The sequence below is a fragment of the Manis javanica genome, chromosome 13 (assembly GCF_040802235.1).
Source record: "Manis javanica isolate MJ-LG chromosome 13, MJ_LKY, whole genome shotgun sequence".
NCBI lineage: Eukaryota > Metazoa > Chordata > Mammalia > Pholidota > Manidae > Manis > Manis javanica.
This window is the reverse complement of record NC_133168.1, coordinates 67,853,309-67,871,098: the sequence shown is the minus strand read 5'-3', so window position 1 is coordinate 67,871,098 and position 17,790 is coordinate 67,853,309. Positions and strand designations below refer to the sequence as shown.

The 17,790-nt window shown below is 39.4% G+C and overlaps 1 protein-coding gene across 4 annotated transcripts in view; it reads right to left on the bottom strand.

The window, feature by feature from the left end:
• Positions 1 to 17,790, bottom strand: part of ESR1 (estrogen receptor 1) — a 302,834-nt gene that overhangs the window by 18,156 nt on the left and 266,888 nt on the right. For all 4 annotated transcript variants that reach the window (XM_073219766.1, XM_073219765.1, XM_073219767.1 and 1 more), the window contains exon 7: positions 11,762 to 11,895. In XM_073219766.1, coding sequence (XP_073075867.1) covers positions 11,762 to 11,895 — 134 coding nt within the window. The remainder of the gene's footprint in view (positions 1 to 11,761; positions 11,896 to 17,790) is intronic.

Below are 17,790 nucleotides of genomic sequence, written 5' to 3'. Positions count from 1 at the left end.
AGATTTCTCTATGCCATGAAGGAACTGACTTCTCATTTCAGGACTTGAACAAAAATAACATTGCTTTAAGCAATATTTGTCCAAAGGTAGGATACTTTCATCCTTCTACTGATGTCTGATTATTTACCTGAAAGGTGAAGAACCTGTTCATAACCCAATCCATGAACAATGTTAACTGTTATACTAGTATTTATAAGATTCCACACTTTCAAGTCCTCTTCTAAGGGGTTTCAAAGTGAGAGGAATCACAGTGGAGATAAATGTTCTTACCAGAACCCAACCTGGGAACACGGTAGAACTTTTTGCTTGGCATCACTATATACCCATGAGTCCCCACTTGGTACACATGACTATGAAATCATATGCTAATGATTAAGTGGCATTGATCAGTTCAGAATAATTTTTTAGTAAAATCTACTACATATCACAGAAGGTAAATACTTGGTATGTCAATATGTTCAAGCTGATTCAACAGATAATCTCTTGATGATTTCAGATGGTGAAACTAATGAATTGATACAATTGAAAGGAAATCGTAATTGTGTACTTAAAAAAATATGTGGCATCATGTGTCTCACTTTTTTTAATTGAAATGTAGTTTACATACAATATGACATTAGGAGAGATGTTGGCACAACTCCCATAAAGATGTGTCATCTATGGCCCTGCCTTGAGTCTGGTGGACACATGACCTGCTTGTAAATCAAAAAATGGTCTGGAATAGGCTGAAAGTGATGCAGCTCTTCAATGGAGGGACCATCATACAAGGCTGTGCAGCTTTTGCCTTGTCCTCTGGAACATTTACTTCTGGAGCCTTCACCAACCTTCTCATAGGTACTTGGCACCAGGCTATGCTGAAGCCCAGACTACATGGAGAAACCACAGACAAGCATGCTGGTTGACAGCTCCAGCTGATGTCCCAGCCAGCAGTCCACACTGACTGCCAGCATGTGACTAAAGATGTCTCAGGATGACTGCAGCCCACCACTATCAAATTACGCCTAGCTGGTGATTGCCCCCATCTGAGGCCCCAGACATTGTAGAGAGACTATTCCCAGTATTCCCTATCCAAATTTATTACCAAGAGAATCCAAACCTTTTTTGGTTATTTTTTTGGCTATTAAGTAGTGAGCAGAATATACCTGAACATCTGTGCCAGACAGTGAGGAAAATGATGCAGAGCAGGAAGATTGGAGATTAGGCTCCTGAACTGGTACATCATGAGATGAAAGAGCATTTGAATACCTCCTTCTCTGCATTATAAATCCTACTGCCTACCAATGTGTTAGCCCAGTGCTTGACCTTCACCCTCAATGCAGTGGCAAGGGGTTGACTGCACCCTATCTGATACCATGAGCAGTTAACGATTTTCACAGTAGGCCCTTAGCCCTAACCACTGACCAGCTAAAATCAAAACATATGGATCGTCCCCTATCTGGAAACCCAAAATAACCGAGCTCTAGTTTCTCACCAGAGAACTGAATTCTCAGTTGCACAATTCTTACTGAGTCTTGGTTGTGAAAATAGACTCTAGAGATTTGTCTGAAGGAGAGGTTTTATGTTCAACAACAGGCTTATTTTATTTTAATCAAAATTCTGTGAACCTGATAATGGAATGTGTTCTCCATACTTCAGCCAAGCAAAGGAAATTTGGAGCCAAATTTGTGGCCCACTCTTAGGAACTGTACAGATGTATTTCTCTGTGCTAATCTGACTCCTGGATTTGTTATTTTATTCACATCACTTTCCCTCCTCACAGATTTTGTCAATTATTGGTTTATTTTTTTGCATTGCATAAAATTTAGTAAGCTATTTCAAATCCTCTGTGAAATAGGCCATATATGAATAAAATACTGCAAAAGACATCCCTTCATCCTCTGCCAAAATCAACAGTGTGAATACAAATGTTTATAAAACATCATGAAATGTTCATCTGACTTTGCCTCAATTCTAGAAAAAATGACATACAAGCTAAGAAAATATAATTGGCCAAAATGTACATGTTCACACCATCCCGAATGATCAGCTCTGCTTAAATACTCTGTGCTGTTTAGCACTAGTCACTGGCAAATGAAGACAGTTCCTCCTTGATTCTGATTTGCATGTTTATTTCCAGAACTACTAAGTTTCAGATATGTGTTTACCCTTTTTTCTAGATATAGAATTGAAATGGGTGATAGTTCTCTCTGATTATTTTGGAAAAGATAATTGGTGTCAAAATTACTATTTCAGGGAGATAAGTGGGCATGTAGACAGCACCTATTCTTTCATTATATCAGTTCCATCATTTCAAGTGAGCAGTGTAGTGGATGAAAATTGTATTTTAAAAAGTGTCACATGACCATGGCAGGTTTATCTCATTTTTCCTTAAGGAAAGAAAGGCTATGTTACATTGCAAAAAAGAGATACTGAATTCCAGACTTAGGCATTTAAAATAAGTCTTAAGTTCACCTAGTTCAGTGTTGTTCAAACCATTTTGCAAATCAAAATCCCTTCAAAAAAAAGTAAGCTCATGTGAAACCCTCATGTATAAACTGAGTGAAGTCTAATTTCTCTGATTAAAGAGGAGAAATGAGGGGCCTGAGGACTGCTTATGCAGTATCCCCACTATCACCCTGTCCCATGTCCCCATCCTCTGGTGACCCAGCAGCTCCTGGAACACAAGTCTTCAGCAGAAGGTTTAAAAGTGAATGATCTCAGGAAAATGAAAAGATAAGCCACAGACTGGGAGAAAATATTTGCAAAAGAGATATCTGCTAAAGGACTGTTATGCAAAATATAGAAAGAAGTATTAAAAGTCAAAAAAAATGAAAATGAACAACCAATTAAAAAATGAGCAAAAGACCTGAATACACAACACACCAAAGCAGATATAGAGATGGCAAATAATAAGCATATGAAAAGGTATTCCACACCATACCCCTTTAAGGAATTGCAAAAATTAGAATAATGAGGTACCACTACACACCTACGTGGAACAGCAAAAATCTGAACACTAACAACAGCAATTACTGGTGAGGATACAGAGAAACAGGAACTCTCATTCATGAAAAATGGCATAGTCACTTCAGAAGACAGTTTGGCAGACTTTTACAAAACTAAATATACTCTTACCATATGATATAGAAATGATGCTCCTTGGTTATACCCAAATGAGCTGAAAATTTGTGTCCACACAAAAATCTGCACATGGATGTTTATAACACTATTATTCATAATTGCCAAAACTTGGAAGCAACTAATATTTCCGACAGTAGTGAATGGATAAACTGTGGTACATCCAAACAATGTAATAGTATTTAATGTCAAAGAGACTTGAGCTATCAAAAAACATGGAGGAATCTTAAATGCATATTACTAAGTGAATGAAGCCAATCAGGAAAGACTATACACTGTATGGTTCCAACTATATTACATTCTAGAAAAGGCAAAACTATGGAAAAAAAATTAGTGGTTTTCAGGGGTTAGGGAGCAGGGAGGGATGTAACAGCAGAGCACAGAGGAGTTTTAGGGCAGTGAAAATACTCTGTATGATATGATACCATAGTAATATATGTCATTATACATTTGCCAAAACCTGTAGAATGTACAACAGCAAGAGTGACCCCTTATGCAAGCTATAGCCTTTGGGTGATAATGGTGTTTAATACATGTAGGTTCATTCATTGTAACAAATGTACGACTTTGCTGCGGGATGTTGATGGAGGGGAAGGAGTGTAGGGGGAAGGGGAGGTCCATGCAAACTCTCCGTACCTTTCCCTCAGTTTTGCTGTGAACCTGAAACTGCTTTAAAATAAAGTCTATTAATAAATAAGAATAAAATAATTTTAATGTAAGAAAAAAAAAGAAAAACCCTGCTGATCCTCTCTAGTTATTTTAATCATTGGGAAACAGACACTCAGAGGGGTCAAGGAAGCAGGGCTAATGGATGCTGGAGTCGGTGGGTTTCAGGCAGCACATCAGGCTGGACTTGCCGGAGGTCACCCTGTCGGTAAATAAGTGGCAGCGCTGGAACCAACACCCCTAAATCCCGCCTCCTGGCCAGTGCTCAAAAATTACACAGAGAATCTCCTAACTTCAAAGTTTGTGAGAAACTGGCGATGACTGCCAATGGACTTGCCTCCAGAGATATTTGAGAAAACTAATACTTTTCCTGGAATGGCTTAGAAGCTGTCCAGCTTTTCAAAAAGGGTGCAAGATGGCGTGGAAAAATGAAAGAATGCTGGTACACACAGGCATCTTCTGAGAGTCTCCTTAATTAAGAACTTTCACCAAAGTGTTAACAATGATTACTTCTGTGTGGTGAAATTATGATTCCTTGAGAGATTTTTCTTGGTGGCTTTTCTGTATTTTCCAAGTTCTGTGCCTTGGGTATACATGACTTTCATAATTTGGTGGATGGAGATGCTATTAAAAATACAAACTCAAAGTCCCTTTCATTCCTATTATTTCATGAGCTCTGTCAATGCCTGAGCTCATGAGAGGGCTTCATGGCTGGTGAATGGATCTTCCAAGGAATAAGGAGCTCGCTGTAGGGATATATTGTTACTGTTTTCATGATATTGCTATCATTCCTAAGGCTGCTCACATGTCTGAAACTCTTCAAGGCTTGTCATTTCAGCATGAAATGGAGCTAACAAATTTCTTGCTAAGCTTCAGATAATAATTGTCTTCACTGGAAATACCTCTGACATGTTATCAATTACCTTGGCTACATGTCTAAGTACACAAGAGCAGCTTCAAAGGCTGACAGCACATTGTCCCCAGAGGACTTTTGAGTTGTAATAATGAGAAAGCACAGCATCAGGGTGTTGCTGGAAGATGCTGAGTGTTTAGCTTTCATTGACTATGAAGGTCATGTGATCTCACTCAAAGAGTAACATTTGCTACACCAAAAGAAAGGGCAGATGCTTCACCTGTCAAGATGAAAATGAATTTTATGTTCTGGGTCTAATTCACCACTGACATTCCCAATTTTAAAGAATAAACAAACTGTTCCTGCCAGTCTCCTCTGGACAGTCACGCCTAGCCATCCTCAGAGCTGATGACCGTTCTGAGCTGGACCACAATGCCCAGTGTCTCCCAGCTGTCTGCTTCCAGTTGTGAGGATCTGGAGACTAGACTGCACTCGATCCTTGGGGCCTCAGGGGGGTCAGACAGGGCATCTTTGATCACCAGAGGGCATGGCTGGAGCAGTAGTGGGGTTACACAGAAGCTGCTTCTTCCCAGCTCATTACTGACTAGGAAAGGTGGTGTCAATCACACAAAGCCCCAGAACCCAGAGAAAATGAAATATTTGGAGAAGTCAGGTTGTCCTTCCCTAGGTGGGTTTTTGAAGGAGAATGCACTTCCAGCCATTCAACTTCTTGTCTTTCTCTTTGTAAAGATCACTTTAAAAAAATCTGTGGCAAAGGGACCAAAGGCAGAAGGTAAGACATAAAATGCCAACCCTTTGTGCACCCTGATGGCTTGGAATAAGAGTGGTTCACCAGCATAGTGTTTGTGCAAGACAAACTTAAAATTCACATAATAAGCACTTATATGGATAACAAAATACAACCAAAATTCTCTCAGATGATGATAATTCACTTCAAAAGGGGTGAGCTTGCGATGTTTATAATATAACCGGTGTAGAAACGTCTGCTGGGTCTCCCACAGCAGAGGGCAGTAGCTGGGTGGGAGGAAACTGCTGACTCGACAGCAGTCCACATGCATCTCTGTCTCCCACACTGCCTGATAAGGTCATATTTATGTAAAAGTGTAATTTGATAAGGCTTTCCGGAGCAGTAGGCTTTATGATTCAAAGACTTAAAGATGTTTAAATACTTTCATCTAGCAAATCCACTTCTAGAAACATATCAAAAGTAAGAAAATTGGGCAAAAGACTTATTAAAAGAATACAATACCAGCATTATTTATAATACCAAAGAAAGAAATCACATGTTTAATAATAACAGGGATCTTGAAAAACGTTATATGCTCATGAATGATTATGCAGCCATTTAAAATCTTATTTTTAAAGAAAATATATGTGTATAATCTTAATTAAAATGTGTAAACATATATAGGAATATATACACACAGTATGGAAAAACAACAAAATAGTACCTAACACCAATTGAGTGTTGGTCTAAGCAGGTGTTGTTTTAAGAGCTAACTTGTATTAACAAGTAGACACTCATGATCTCCACATCATGGCCCAGGAAACAGAAGCACAAAAGGTTTAAGCAACTTGTCCAAAGACATACAACTAAGAAGTATCAGAAAGGGGATTTGAACTTGGAACTAGAGTCCCTTGCTCTAAACCCTTACACTATATTTGAATAAGGTAGATCAAAACCCATGTTTGGCTAACTTCTGTTTGTTGTTTATTACCTTAATATTTTGTATTCATCAATGATCTAATTGAGCATTTTTTTTTGTAATCCAACTTTTCTTTAAAAGATTAATTCTCTTTATCTGTCATTATCTTCAGACCATGAGGTGGGAACTTCCTTACTAATCACTACTATGTTATCACTATTGGTCTGACCCCTGGGTCACCTTGAAGGCACAGTCCTCAGGATCCACGGGCAGTTCATATGCCTCACTTCAAAGGAAACACAAACTGGCAACTATTACTATCCCCCATTTTACAGAGGAGGCAACTAAGGGCAACTGTACATATCTAGCACTTAGCAGAATCCCTGGAAAGTAGTACATCCTCAATAAATGGTAGTTAGGATAACAAGCAATAGCTTATTAGGCCATGGGTATCACTCAGTTCAGAGGGGCAATTGCTGTCTTTCTTATATGCTGAAAGGAAAATAAAATCTAAAAAGTAGACATAAAGTAAAAACTCATAGAAAATAGAACTGAGGCAACCTCAGTCCCTTTCAATGTACAAAAACAGCCATAAGCCCTTTGTGGGAAAGTGCTGAAGGAGGCTGAGGCTGAGGAGTGGCCCAGGACACTAGGGCAGGGCAGGGAGCAGGTGTTCACTCTCCCATCTTCTTTCAGCGCAGGGGCAGCCATGGGCCACGAGTGGAAAGGCTAGGCCCAGAAGCAGGTCCTGCAACTAAGTGCAGGGACATGTGGGTTAGACTCATAACTTTACAGGACAGTTTTGGCATTTCCATTTAAATGTTTCAGGAAGCACACATGTTCTCTTACGGCTTTTATTTATTCACTGAGTATCTTGTGGGGAAAGAAAAACCTATTAAAAGACAATATTTATTTGACCTCTGAGATCAAGAAATTAGTGGGGTTTTGTTGTTTTCTGGTTCTTCAGTTCAAGGGTCAAAACACTAAAAAGATCATAGTCAGTGTGCTGGACACGCGGTAGCGGGAGGGCACCTAAGGTCCTTCCAAATATACAGCCAAAGCGGAGTTCATCCTTTATTAGAACACAGAGATCTTGACACCAAAATCTTAGTAGCATATTTGATTGCTTAATGCTCTCCATTTGTGAAAAAAAAAAACCCAGATTATAATAGTAATGATGATATTAGCTTATGTTTTGAAGCTATCTTGCTAGTCATAACAAACCTATAGGACTGACTTCCTCAGAATTTCCAGGCAGGAATTTATTTATTATCAGCTATGAAGAATATAGTAATTTCTTTCATAAAGACAAAAACCAGGGTTTCTGTATTTGGAAAGCATGGATGAAACCAACTAACATTTGTGTGCATCTTTGTGCTAGGCACTAGGTGGTCATTCTTCCAATAGTGACATGATTGTGGGAGCTAGAATTGCTCCATTATTTCCATTGTACACATGAAGCTCAGGGAAGCAGCTTACAACAGGCACCAACACTCCCTAAGTACCAGAGTTGCTTCTCTTGAATGCCAGGCCTCTCTAATGACCAAGTCCACACCACACCAAGTTTTCAGGATTAATGGAGGCTGAGGCTTGCATCAGGCCAAACCAGAAGGTGGCAGCAGGGAAAAGCTCCAACACTTGGGTCAACTGCTTATGGAACCCAGTCAACCAGAGAGGAGAAGACAAAGAACCACTTCATAACCAATCATAAAGTATCATTTATCTCACAAAAATGACAATAAGAGGAAGCTTGGCATTACAAAAAACTCAAGAGAATCCTAAAATCAGATCTTCTCCACCGTAACAATGGGCATACCAATGTGTCTATTTGCGATTTCCAAGATTTCCCATCAGAAAACTTCAACTGTTGAGAATTAACGATCCTCAATTTTATAGTCAGTATGTTTTTAAAATATTTTTTCATCTAAATAAAGGAACTCTGAGTCACTGTCTCATTTCTAAACTAGAAAGTATAAATGTTCTAAGTAATTATCAGTTTAAAGACTGTGAGGAAGACAGAAATGTTTTAAGTTGCTTATAGGGAAAGTAGAACATACGTGCATAAAGAAACAGTCCAGGTTAAAGTAAAAAACTGAAAAGACAAAACCAAAGAACTGTGTCATTCATTTTTGTATAGTTAGCATACAAAGTTCATAGTAGAAATTCAATAAATAATTACTGAATAAACAAAGTAGTCAACCACCGGACAAATGCTAGATTGCTGGCTTTAAAGAATAGACTTGTCTAGAGAAGGAAAGCTCATTACGGGCTTGGGTAATAGCAAAATTTCCTGAATAAGATGAGATCTGAGCTGGACATGGAAGAATCAGAAAGACTGGAATTATCCAGAAGAACTGAAGTCCGACTAGGGAGAAGAACGCTGAAAACAGGCACAGAACCTCCCTTCTGTAGGGAGTCCCCTTCTGTAGCTCAGCCCCGATCCCCCAACTCCCCTGCTGCCCCTCACAGCCTCCTGCCGGAGCCCATCTCCTCTTCGCATTTGCCTCATCCTTGCGCTCGGTCCCACTAGTTCTCAGAATGCCTTGAAGCTGGCATCGATTTGGCTGAGGGCTCTTCGGATTAGCCAAGAACACCTCTGTCCTTTGGTGGGGAATGGAAAAACAAACGGTGTTTGCCCTATGGATGATTCTAGGCATTAGCAAGCAAAGTAATAAAGTATTCTAAATGAGGCAGAAATCATGACAAATATCTTCCACTCCCAAATAGCTGTGAAGAGGACTTCCCATGGAAATTTTAGCATTTAGAAGACCCTCTCAAGACTTCCAGAAAGACACTCCTAGCAGGTCCCTACCCCAACCTTTCAGTTCCTCTTGTGCCTTTGCCTCAAAGTCAAGGCCAGTGTAAATACAACCTGCTCTGGCTTTGGTGACACAGGCTCAACATAACACCCAAGGTTCCTCCACAAAATGAGGTCTTGTTTCCTAGGGATCAGAAAAGCAGGATTCAGATTCAGGATTCAGGATTCAGGTTTCTTAAATCATTTCTAGCTTAGCTTCTATCAGAGATTCCTGGAATTAGAGTCACTTTGTAATTTGTCTCATGAGAGGTGAAGAATCACCCCAGACCAGAGCAGTGAATCAGGTGGGTTTTTAGAAAAATCCATACTTACAGTTGTGGGAAAAAACATTGATCCTGGTAACCCTCATATGTCCAATTGCTTATTCACTTTGAAAAAGGCACCCAGTACCATACCATTGTGTTTCAGAATCTTGTCTTCTTTGATTCTGTTTCTCAGGAACAATATGAGACACTAGAGCTGTTCTCAGCAACAGATCTGCTTTCCCAAAACATTGCTCACTTTTGGAGTGTAAAGAGTGATTTCACTTTTTATAGGTTGAGAGAAGACTCCTGTTTTGTTACTGCTTCTGAGCCAACAGAGCCGTCCTTGAAGAAAAGATGCTATTGTCCTGATACCTCATGAAAAAGACAACTGTAAACTCTGTCAGTATACAGTGCTTGTATTTCCAAATTAGTGTTCCAACCCTGCAAATGCATGAAAGCCCATGGAAAATCCTGGGGAAGAGATTAAAGTACTGGGATAGCGCACGAAAGTTTAACTTATGTGAGGAGAAAGCAGGCTGAGGTCCAAATCCTGCCGTGGGGAAGACTGTTTTGACATTCCGGTGCCAGTCTTTAATAAAAGACTTTCTTGTGAGGGCTGAAAGTTTTTTCCTCTGGGATTTAACATACCTGTGTCTATGAATCCAAAATTTTGAATGCAAAAGTCTTGCCTTTTTTTAAATATATATAGCTAAATATAAAACCACAAACAACCCATCACAGGGACAGAATAATCATACAGAAAAAGGCTACATGAATCTGAAAGGGATATTTTGAATTACCGAGATCAGAGTATGTACTTGTGTGGATATATATATCACTGGCTAATTTCACTTCCTGTCTGGGGTATTATTTCCTGGAAAAAGTGGGGAAAAAGTCTCAGTACTTGGTAGGCTGATTTCCCTGAAGTTAAGAGATTGCGCTCATGAAAGCCATTGGCATGTGCCAGCCCTCTGCCAAAGGAGGAGCAGGTTCAGGACCTGGCACTGTGCAGCCGAGTGGCACTGCTCCCAGAACTCTCATCCAATAAAGAGCCATTGTGGGGTCTGCACCCTTCAGCGTACAGGACAAATGACCAAAATGAAAAGCACAATGCATGTGAGTGGAACCAGAAACTTGAATGGAGTGGTAATCACTTCCTTAGTGTAGATCACGTATTTTTCATATAACTTGATCTTGTAATTCAGTCCTTGCCTAGAGTAATAACACAGATTTCCATTTATCAGTTGATAAGTGAGAATGATTACTATGATAACCATTAAGTGATACAGGTTACTAGCATTGGTAGGAAAGAGAAGTGGAAAATTGTTAGGGGAGGCGAGGAGGGATTGGCATTCGTAAGAAGACACAAAACATCTGAAAAGTGAAGGAAGTGCTGATTCTCTACACGTGCGATTAATACAAATTGTAGTTCAGCTATTGGGAGATTTGAGATCCTATCTAATGCTGTAAGAAAAACAACTGAATCAGGCCTAGGGCTTCAAGATAGCTGTGATTTCTATGTAAGAATGAGGTCTGAGGCATGAAGTAGGGCCAGGGATGGGGGGAAAGACCCAGGTAAGGGCATCTACTGTGCCCCCGATTGTTGAGCTCTGTGGCCCTCAGACTGGAGATCTAGTGATCAGATCCAAACACCAAGGGACCTAGGGGGAGTCAGGCAGCTGATTCAGCTGACCCACAGTTTGCATCTGGGTGACCTGGAATGACTCTTTACACAATAGCCAGCCTCACTACAAACACAAACAAACAAACAAACAAAAACCCAGATGCCACTCTCAGTTAAGTTTTCTTAATTGAATAAATAGGAGGGGACAGTTGAATAAGGCAGCACAAACCAAACAAAAACTGCTTTTGCAATTGGACCAATTTACTGCATTCCCCCTTCCTCAGTTTTAGGACCAGATTTTTCTATCTCTGAGTCAATTACATTTTTCAGCCAATCATTTAATGTTTGAGCAGAAACATGGTCTGTCTCAAATAACCCTCTTTCCTTATGATCTGGAGCTTGGAATTGGTCACAATTTCTTAACAGGATCCCTTTGTTCTACTTACTTCCTGACAGATAAAAAGCCTATCAGCAGACATACATCCATATACATCTACCACTTTAATAAAAGCATTCCTGTTATCTGTGAAAGGATACAAACATTTCAACCAAAAGGCTATTTGATTCAATGTCCAATTTTTGTTTTTCATTCATCATATTTGACCAGTGCTGTCCCACTACCCTCAGTAGCCTACAAATGACAATAGGTTATTTTAAATGTGCCTAACTTGTTTCTTTCAATTTATGATTATGCCCTTTCACTGGTTTAAAATACAAACAGATATTTTTTCCAATAACCCAGCATTATATTCTCCCATGTTACTGACTCACCAGAATTAAGCAAAATAATGGATTTGAGGCACACAAACTCCTCTCCCTGGAGATTCATCATACGGAACCGAGATGATGTAGCCAGCAACATGTCAAAGATCTCCACCATGCCCTCTACACATTTTCCCTGGTTCCTGTGAAAATGGAACAAGAAAAAAGAAAAAAATATTAAAGGGCAGAAAAGCTTCCAGAAGACACGATAAAGTCCACATTCATTAAAAGCTACTGGCGCCAAATCTGTAACAAAAAATCTGCAGCCCATTCTCTTCACAGAGTGCTTGAATTCTAGAAGGCAAGACAAAAAAAGATTTTCCATTAATAAAACATTTTCATTTCAAATTCTTAGAAGAGGTGCATTTTTCAACCCCCAAATCTGCCATGTTAAGTACAGAGTTCTTCAACCTGCAGGTATTCAGAAATAATGAAGATTCAGGTAGATGATTTTACTTATAAATATTTATTGATCCTGCTACTATATTCTAGACATTGTGGTAGTTATGGGAATAAAAACAGGGCCTCTACTCTCAGTATGCTCATGGCCTTGAAATAATATAATCAGGTCTGATTGACTTACATAAAGTGTTTTTTGAAGTACAAGAGAGTAGGTAGCATTTGAGTTCTGACAATTTAAGAAAATGTATAATTTCATCAAGCAGAGGTATTAAAGCATCCTTGGAAGAGAATACTAAACATGGGAAATAAGGGGCAGCATGAAAGAACATGGTGCAGTGTGCTGGAGGTAAGGAGATAGGAGATTAATCTGGGACAGAAAGAAAAGGTCAGGTGATAAAGGATGTTCTACGTCATTATGAGAAGTTTACACTTTTTCCTTGTATAACACAGCCTTGGAAGCAAGGATTTATCATTTGTAGTTGCAACTATTAAATAAGCAAAATGGAAGGCCCATAACATGTCATATTTGACAAAGAAAGTATTGTTATCATTTACATAGGGTTGTTGCCGAAGTTAAATGAGATCATACATGTGAAAGGAATTCATTCATCTTTTTTGTTCACAAGCTGAATTTGGGGCATGTTGTGCTCAAGGGGGACGGGAAGAAGTTAAGATATTCTATGAATATGCACACATATATTTGTGAAAATATAATAATTTAAAACTTGAACATTAAACACTTTTCCCAGCACTGTTTTGTTTTTTTATTCTTAATTAATATGTTTTGGAGTTCCTCATCAACTGCTTTTAACAGCTGCAGATTTTTTCACCAAACAGAATGTTATAATTCCATTGGCTACTTCTTTGTTGGTTACAGTTTAGTTTGATTTCAAGTATTTTGCTGCTACAAACATTTCATGCAATGACTATCCTTATGTTTATGTCTTTGGACACATGTATAGATGGCTATAGAATAAATTCATGGAAGTAGAATTGCTTTATTGGGGGACTTACATATTTTAGTTGTAATAAATAGTTCAAATATTACTTCCAAAGAGCTTGTGCCAGTAGGCTGTTGGTAGGAGAGTACAGTGGTGCAAGCTCTTTCTCTGAGAACCTGCTCTTGTCTTTGCCCACATTTTTCTACTGGATTATTAGTCATTTTCACATTGATTCTTAAGAGATCTTCATATAGTAGAGTCGCCCTTTGTTCTATGTTCTCTCAATGTTTTTCTAATAGTTTGCATGTTTTTCTTTTGATTTCTTTTCTGGTATTTTCTTCTGCAAAACAATTATTGCCTACTCAATTTATCAAGCTTTTCATTTATGCCTTTAGAATAGTATGTCTTGCTTGAAAAGGTCATTTTCCTTTCCAGCAATGTATAAAAAATTATCCTAAGTTTCCTTCTAGTATTGTTCCATGTTTTTATGTTTAAATCTTTGATCTTCTGGGATTTATTTTTATAACAACTTTACTGAAATATAATCACATATTCAACCATTTAAAGTGTACAGTTCAATGGATTTTAGTATATTCAGAGTTGTGCAGCCATCATTTGGGATTTACTTTGGTGTAAGATGTGAGACGGGGATTCAGCTTAGTATTTTTCCCAGTCAGCGAGTTGGTTTTCATAACACTGTTTAGGGAATAAACCATCTGTTACACACTGACTTGAAATATGCTAGGTGCCCTTTGATAAATTCATTTACTTCCTGCAACTGTCCTCTAAGGTTAGTATTATTTTTTCCATTTACCAAATGAGAGAATTAGGACTCATAACTGTTAAGTCAAGCCACACCACCTAGTACCAATAGTAAGATTTTTTTTCTTCCTTTCTGCTTTACTTTAATTCATTCACAAAGATTTATTGAGGGCCCATTCTATACCAGTCTTTGTGTTGGAATTTGAGGTATAGAGAAGAAATCCATAGGCCTTGTTACCAAAGTGATCCCGAACAGGGGCAAGAGAGACAGTACAATACAGAGGGACACAGTCCACAAAAAAATACAGAAAGTCTCTTACAAGGCATGTCAGTCTCCCCAAATTTAACTCACATCAATATTGAAGCAGTTGTCATGATATTCTCAGATAAAGGTAAATAACATTTTATATAAAGTGCTTAGAATGGTGTGTGGTTCACTGTAGCAGCAATATTTAACTATTAGCTATAGATATACTGATTGACAGATCCATAAATATCAAAGAATAGGTTGTCCTTTCAACCTCAAGTATCCAGAAAAATCACTGGCACCGTGCATTTTGCTTTGACTATGGAAATCAGGGTGCATGGAAGCTCTGTAGAAGTGGGGAGGAATCTTTAAAAGTTGTGTTGCTCAACAGGGGGGATGGTAACAGCAGTCATACCAAAAGGTGAGCTGGCTTTAAGCAGGGAGAGCATATTAGAAGTTGAATTTTCTTGTCCTGCTGTTGAATTTTTTAAGTAGCACATTTTCTTTCTAGTGAAAAAATTAAGGAGGATAGGGGAAAATGTTTGGAGGATGAAGCTTTAAAAATAACAACTCATAGCCAAAATAGAGAAATGTTCCTTTCTCAGTATAAAGTCTCTGTTTACTTAACAGACTGCACACCGGCAGGGGAGGAAATCTCAGTGTGGGAGGGAGCCTGCGCTCACCTGCTGTGAGCAAAAGTTCAGTTCAGAAACTGAGAAAGTGGTGTCTTAACAATTCTCCTTTCTTCTCATCCCTTTTCAACAGTCTCCCACATTTTCCCATGAGAAGCTTGTTCTTAACTCTTCTGGCAAGAGTGTATTCTTCTCAGCCTCTTCTCACCGGATATCCTGTTATTTCTAACCAGCAGTTCCTACTGCTCGACAGCACAATACTTGCTCTTCAGCACACATTACAAGCCATAGACCAAGCCCTTAGAGGTCGCACAAACCCCCAAGTCTCAATTCAGTTCTGTGTGTGTGTGTGCATGTGCTGTGTTCCTTCAGATGTGGAGTGAACATACATTAAGTATAAGTCACTGAGACATTATGAGAGGAAGAACCTGGGTTTTAACTTCCAGTGCAAACAGAAGTGCTTCATGTTTGCTGCTATGAGTCTCAACTTTGAAGCCCCCTGGGGAATATTCACTGCAGGGGAGCTGCAATTCTCTAAGCAGTGCTGGAAGAGCCTAGAAGAACTATGTGCTGATACCTTCCTAAGAATTAACTCACTATCCTTCCAATGGGAAAAGCTCAGCTCACTTGGCCTAAACACTTCAACCAATTCACTATTTGTGTAACAAATACAGATTATATTTGTGAAAAAAACTCTGATGTCCCTGATGATATTTCTATCAAATTACTAGCATGTTGCCTGCGTGGAAATGAATGACTGATCACATGTGAGCTAATGGACCCATGATTTGTCACCCAAAGATCAGATACAAATCTATGGGCACTTTGAAGGTTGTACACACTTGCCACCTGACAACACAAAGGAACCCTTTACTGTCCACTGAGGTCCTGACACATTGGGGTCAGGGCTTCATTTGTCAAAGTCCTGCTGAACTATTCCCTACCACTCAGTTTCAGCGGGAACATATAAAACAACAGCATCAGAAATGGGGCGATTACTAAGAATGTGGAGGTAACACCACTACACTAAGATTAAGCTGAATCCATGAGGTCCTGCTCCCGAGCCTGAGAAACACGTAGGGGATGGGAGAACAAGATTTATTTTTAAAGGAAGCACAGCTTCAGTTGCACATCAGGAGTTTACCAAGCACACCACCCCATGACTCCCACTGTGAGATGTGACAGTCTGCAGCCATGAACTCCTCCACTGATTACATGGGTCATGTTCCGAGCACCTCAGAATACCTTGTGGGGAAACCCTGTTCTGCACCATACCCACTTCAAAGCAGTCCATTCGTACTTAAGTGATGGGGGAAGGAATAGTACTGGAAAGAACAAATGCTCATGGCATACCCTGGAAGTTTCTCCTCTATGAAAAGGAAAGCCTGTTTTTCAGAGGACCTTAGGCACCTGTCCCTCTACATGGAAAATAAAGAGCCCCGGTGAGGGAGTACAGATCAAACCTGTACTGGTATATCTCCAAAAATAATCTTACAAAATGTTCTTACCCTATAGCCTTTCTTTATATAAAAGGGCACTGATAGAGGGAAACAGAAAACCCACATCAACATAAGACATTTAATCTAGCTGTCTTGAAAAAAATACGATGTATTTAGAAAAAGTTTACAAATTAGTGTCAGTACAAAAGGTAACAAATTAAAATCAATAGGTTTTTTTGTATTTAAAGTTTTAATTGTATTTAAAAACTTCTGTATCTGTGGTGCTACAAAATCTCTCAGCCCACACTCTGAAGTCTTATGACTCCATAAATATTTATAATGTGAAGAGGTTTACATATACAACTCTTTGGCAGGTAGAACAAAATGCTGAAGATGGCAAATTATAAGCAAAATATCTTGAAAGATGCAAGACTTGAATAAATGGCTGCATCTCCAAGAGGAATACTCAAAAGTGGTTAAAACTCTGGAGTCCCACCGCCTTCAAACCTTGATGTGTCTATGTGCCAAGCATGAAACGTCAAACCAGTTACTTAAACTCCGTGTGCCTGAATGAGCATATAGAGCAAATCACCAACATTGGACTGGAAGTTGAATAAGAAAAAACTAAGGTATTGGGATATGGTGGCTGTTCATTCCAGCAGTTTAGCCTCTGTGATTCAATAAAGAAATTGGTACTGGAAGTGGGGCCCTGCCAGAAAAATGTTTACTCCCTTAATGTCAAATAACAAGACACAGATACAACAAGCTAGAGAACTCTGTTGCCACACTGCAAAATATTTGGCAACACCTTGGTCTGAAATAACTTGGAAGGCAGAACACATTCCCGGGGAAATGGACAGAAAGAGTTAGGGGGATGGTGTGCGGCAGACACTAGAGCTGCCTTTGTAAGGTGTTCCAAGGAGGAGGTGAACTCAGGTAAGAACAGAACGGTTCACAAGCAGAGATGGAAGGAAATGGGAAAACCCCAAAGATAAATAATCTTACAACTTTGGAAACATCAGCTGCTTCTGGCCATGAAATATTAAGAGATGAAATCAATGAGGATTCTGAGTATGAAAGGTCCAGTAAGACTTCGTTTACAAAGTAACTAGTGTGCAGAACACCTCAGGTGATGAAGGATGACACCTTTAGGGTGCTACCTCCCCATCCAAGACTGTTGTTCCAAATAGCTTCAAGGTAGTCACCAGGAAATCATGAGGGAGAGGCCAAAGCCCAAAGAAATAAGAGCATCAGAATTGAGACTTGAAAAGTCTAGGAAAAGACTTCGGGTGTGGTTACAAGCGGATGGGAATGACAAGAGCAAATAGAATAGAAGTCTACTATTTTTATCTTTTTTGAGACAGCTGTACTGCCAAAGAAATCACACACTTGAACTTAAAGCTGTTCTGTTTTCAAGCCTCCAGCCCTAAACTTTTAGCTGCTCAACACAGTAAAAGTTTATTTCATACTCATCCCACTGTCCATTGTAGCCACCTTCCCCGGTAGGTGACATTCCCATTCAGGGTCCCCTTACTCTGATTCCAGAGGTCCCTGAAGTGTCCTTGACTCAGACAGTAGGTCGGGAACAGGACGGGGCAAGCCCGCAGTGTGAACC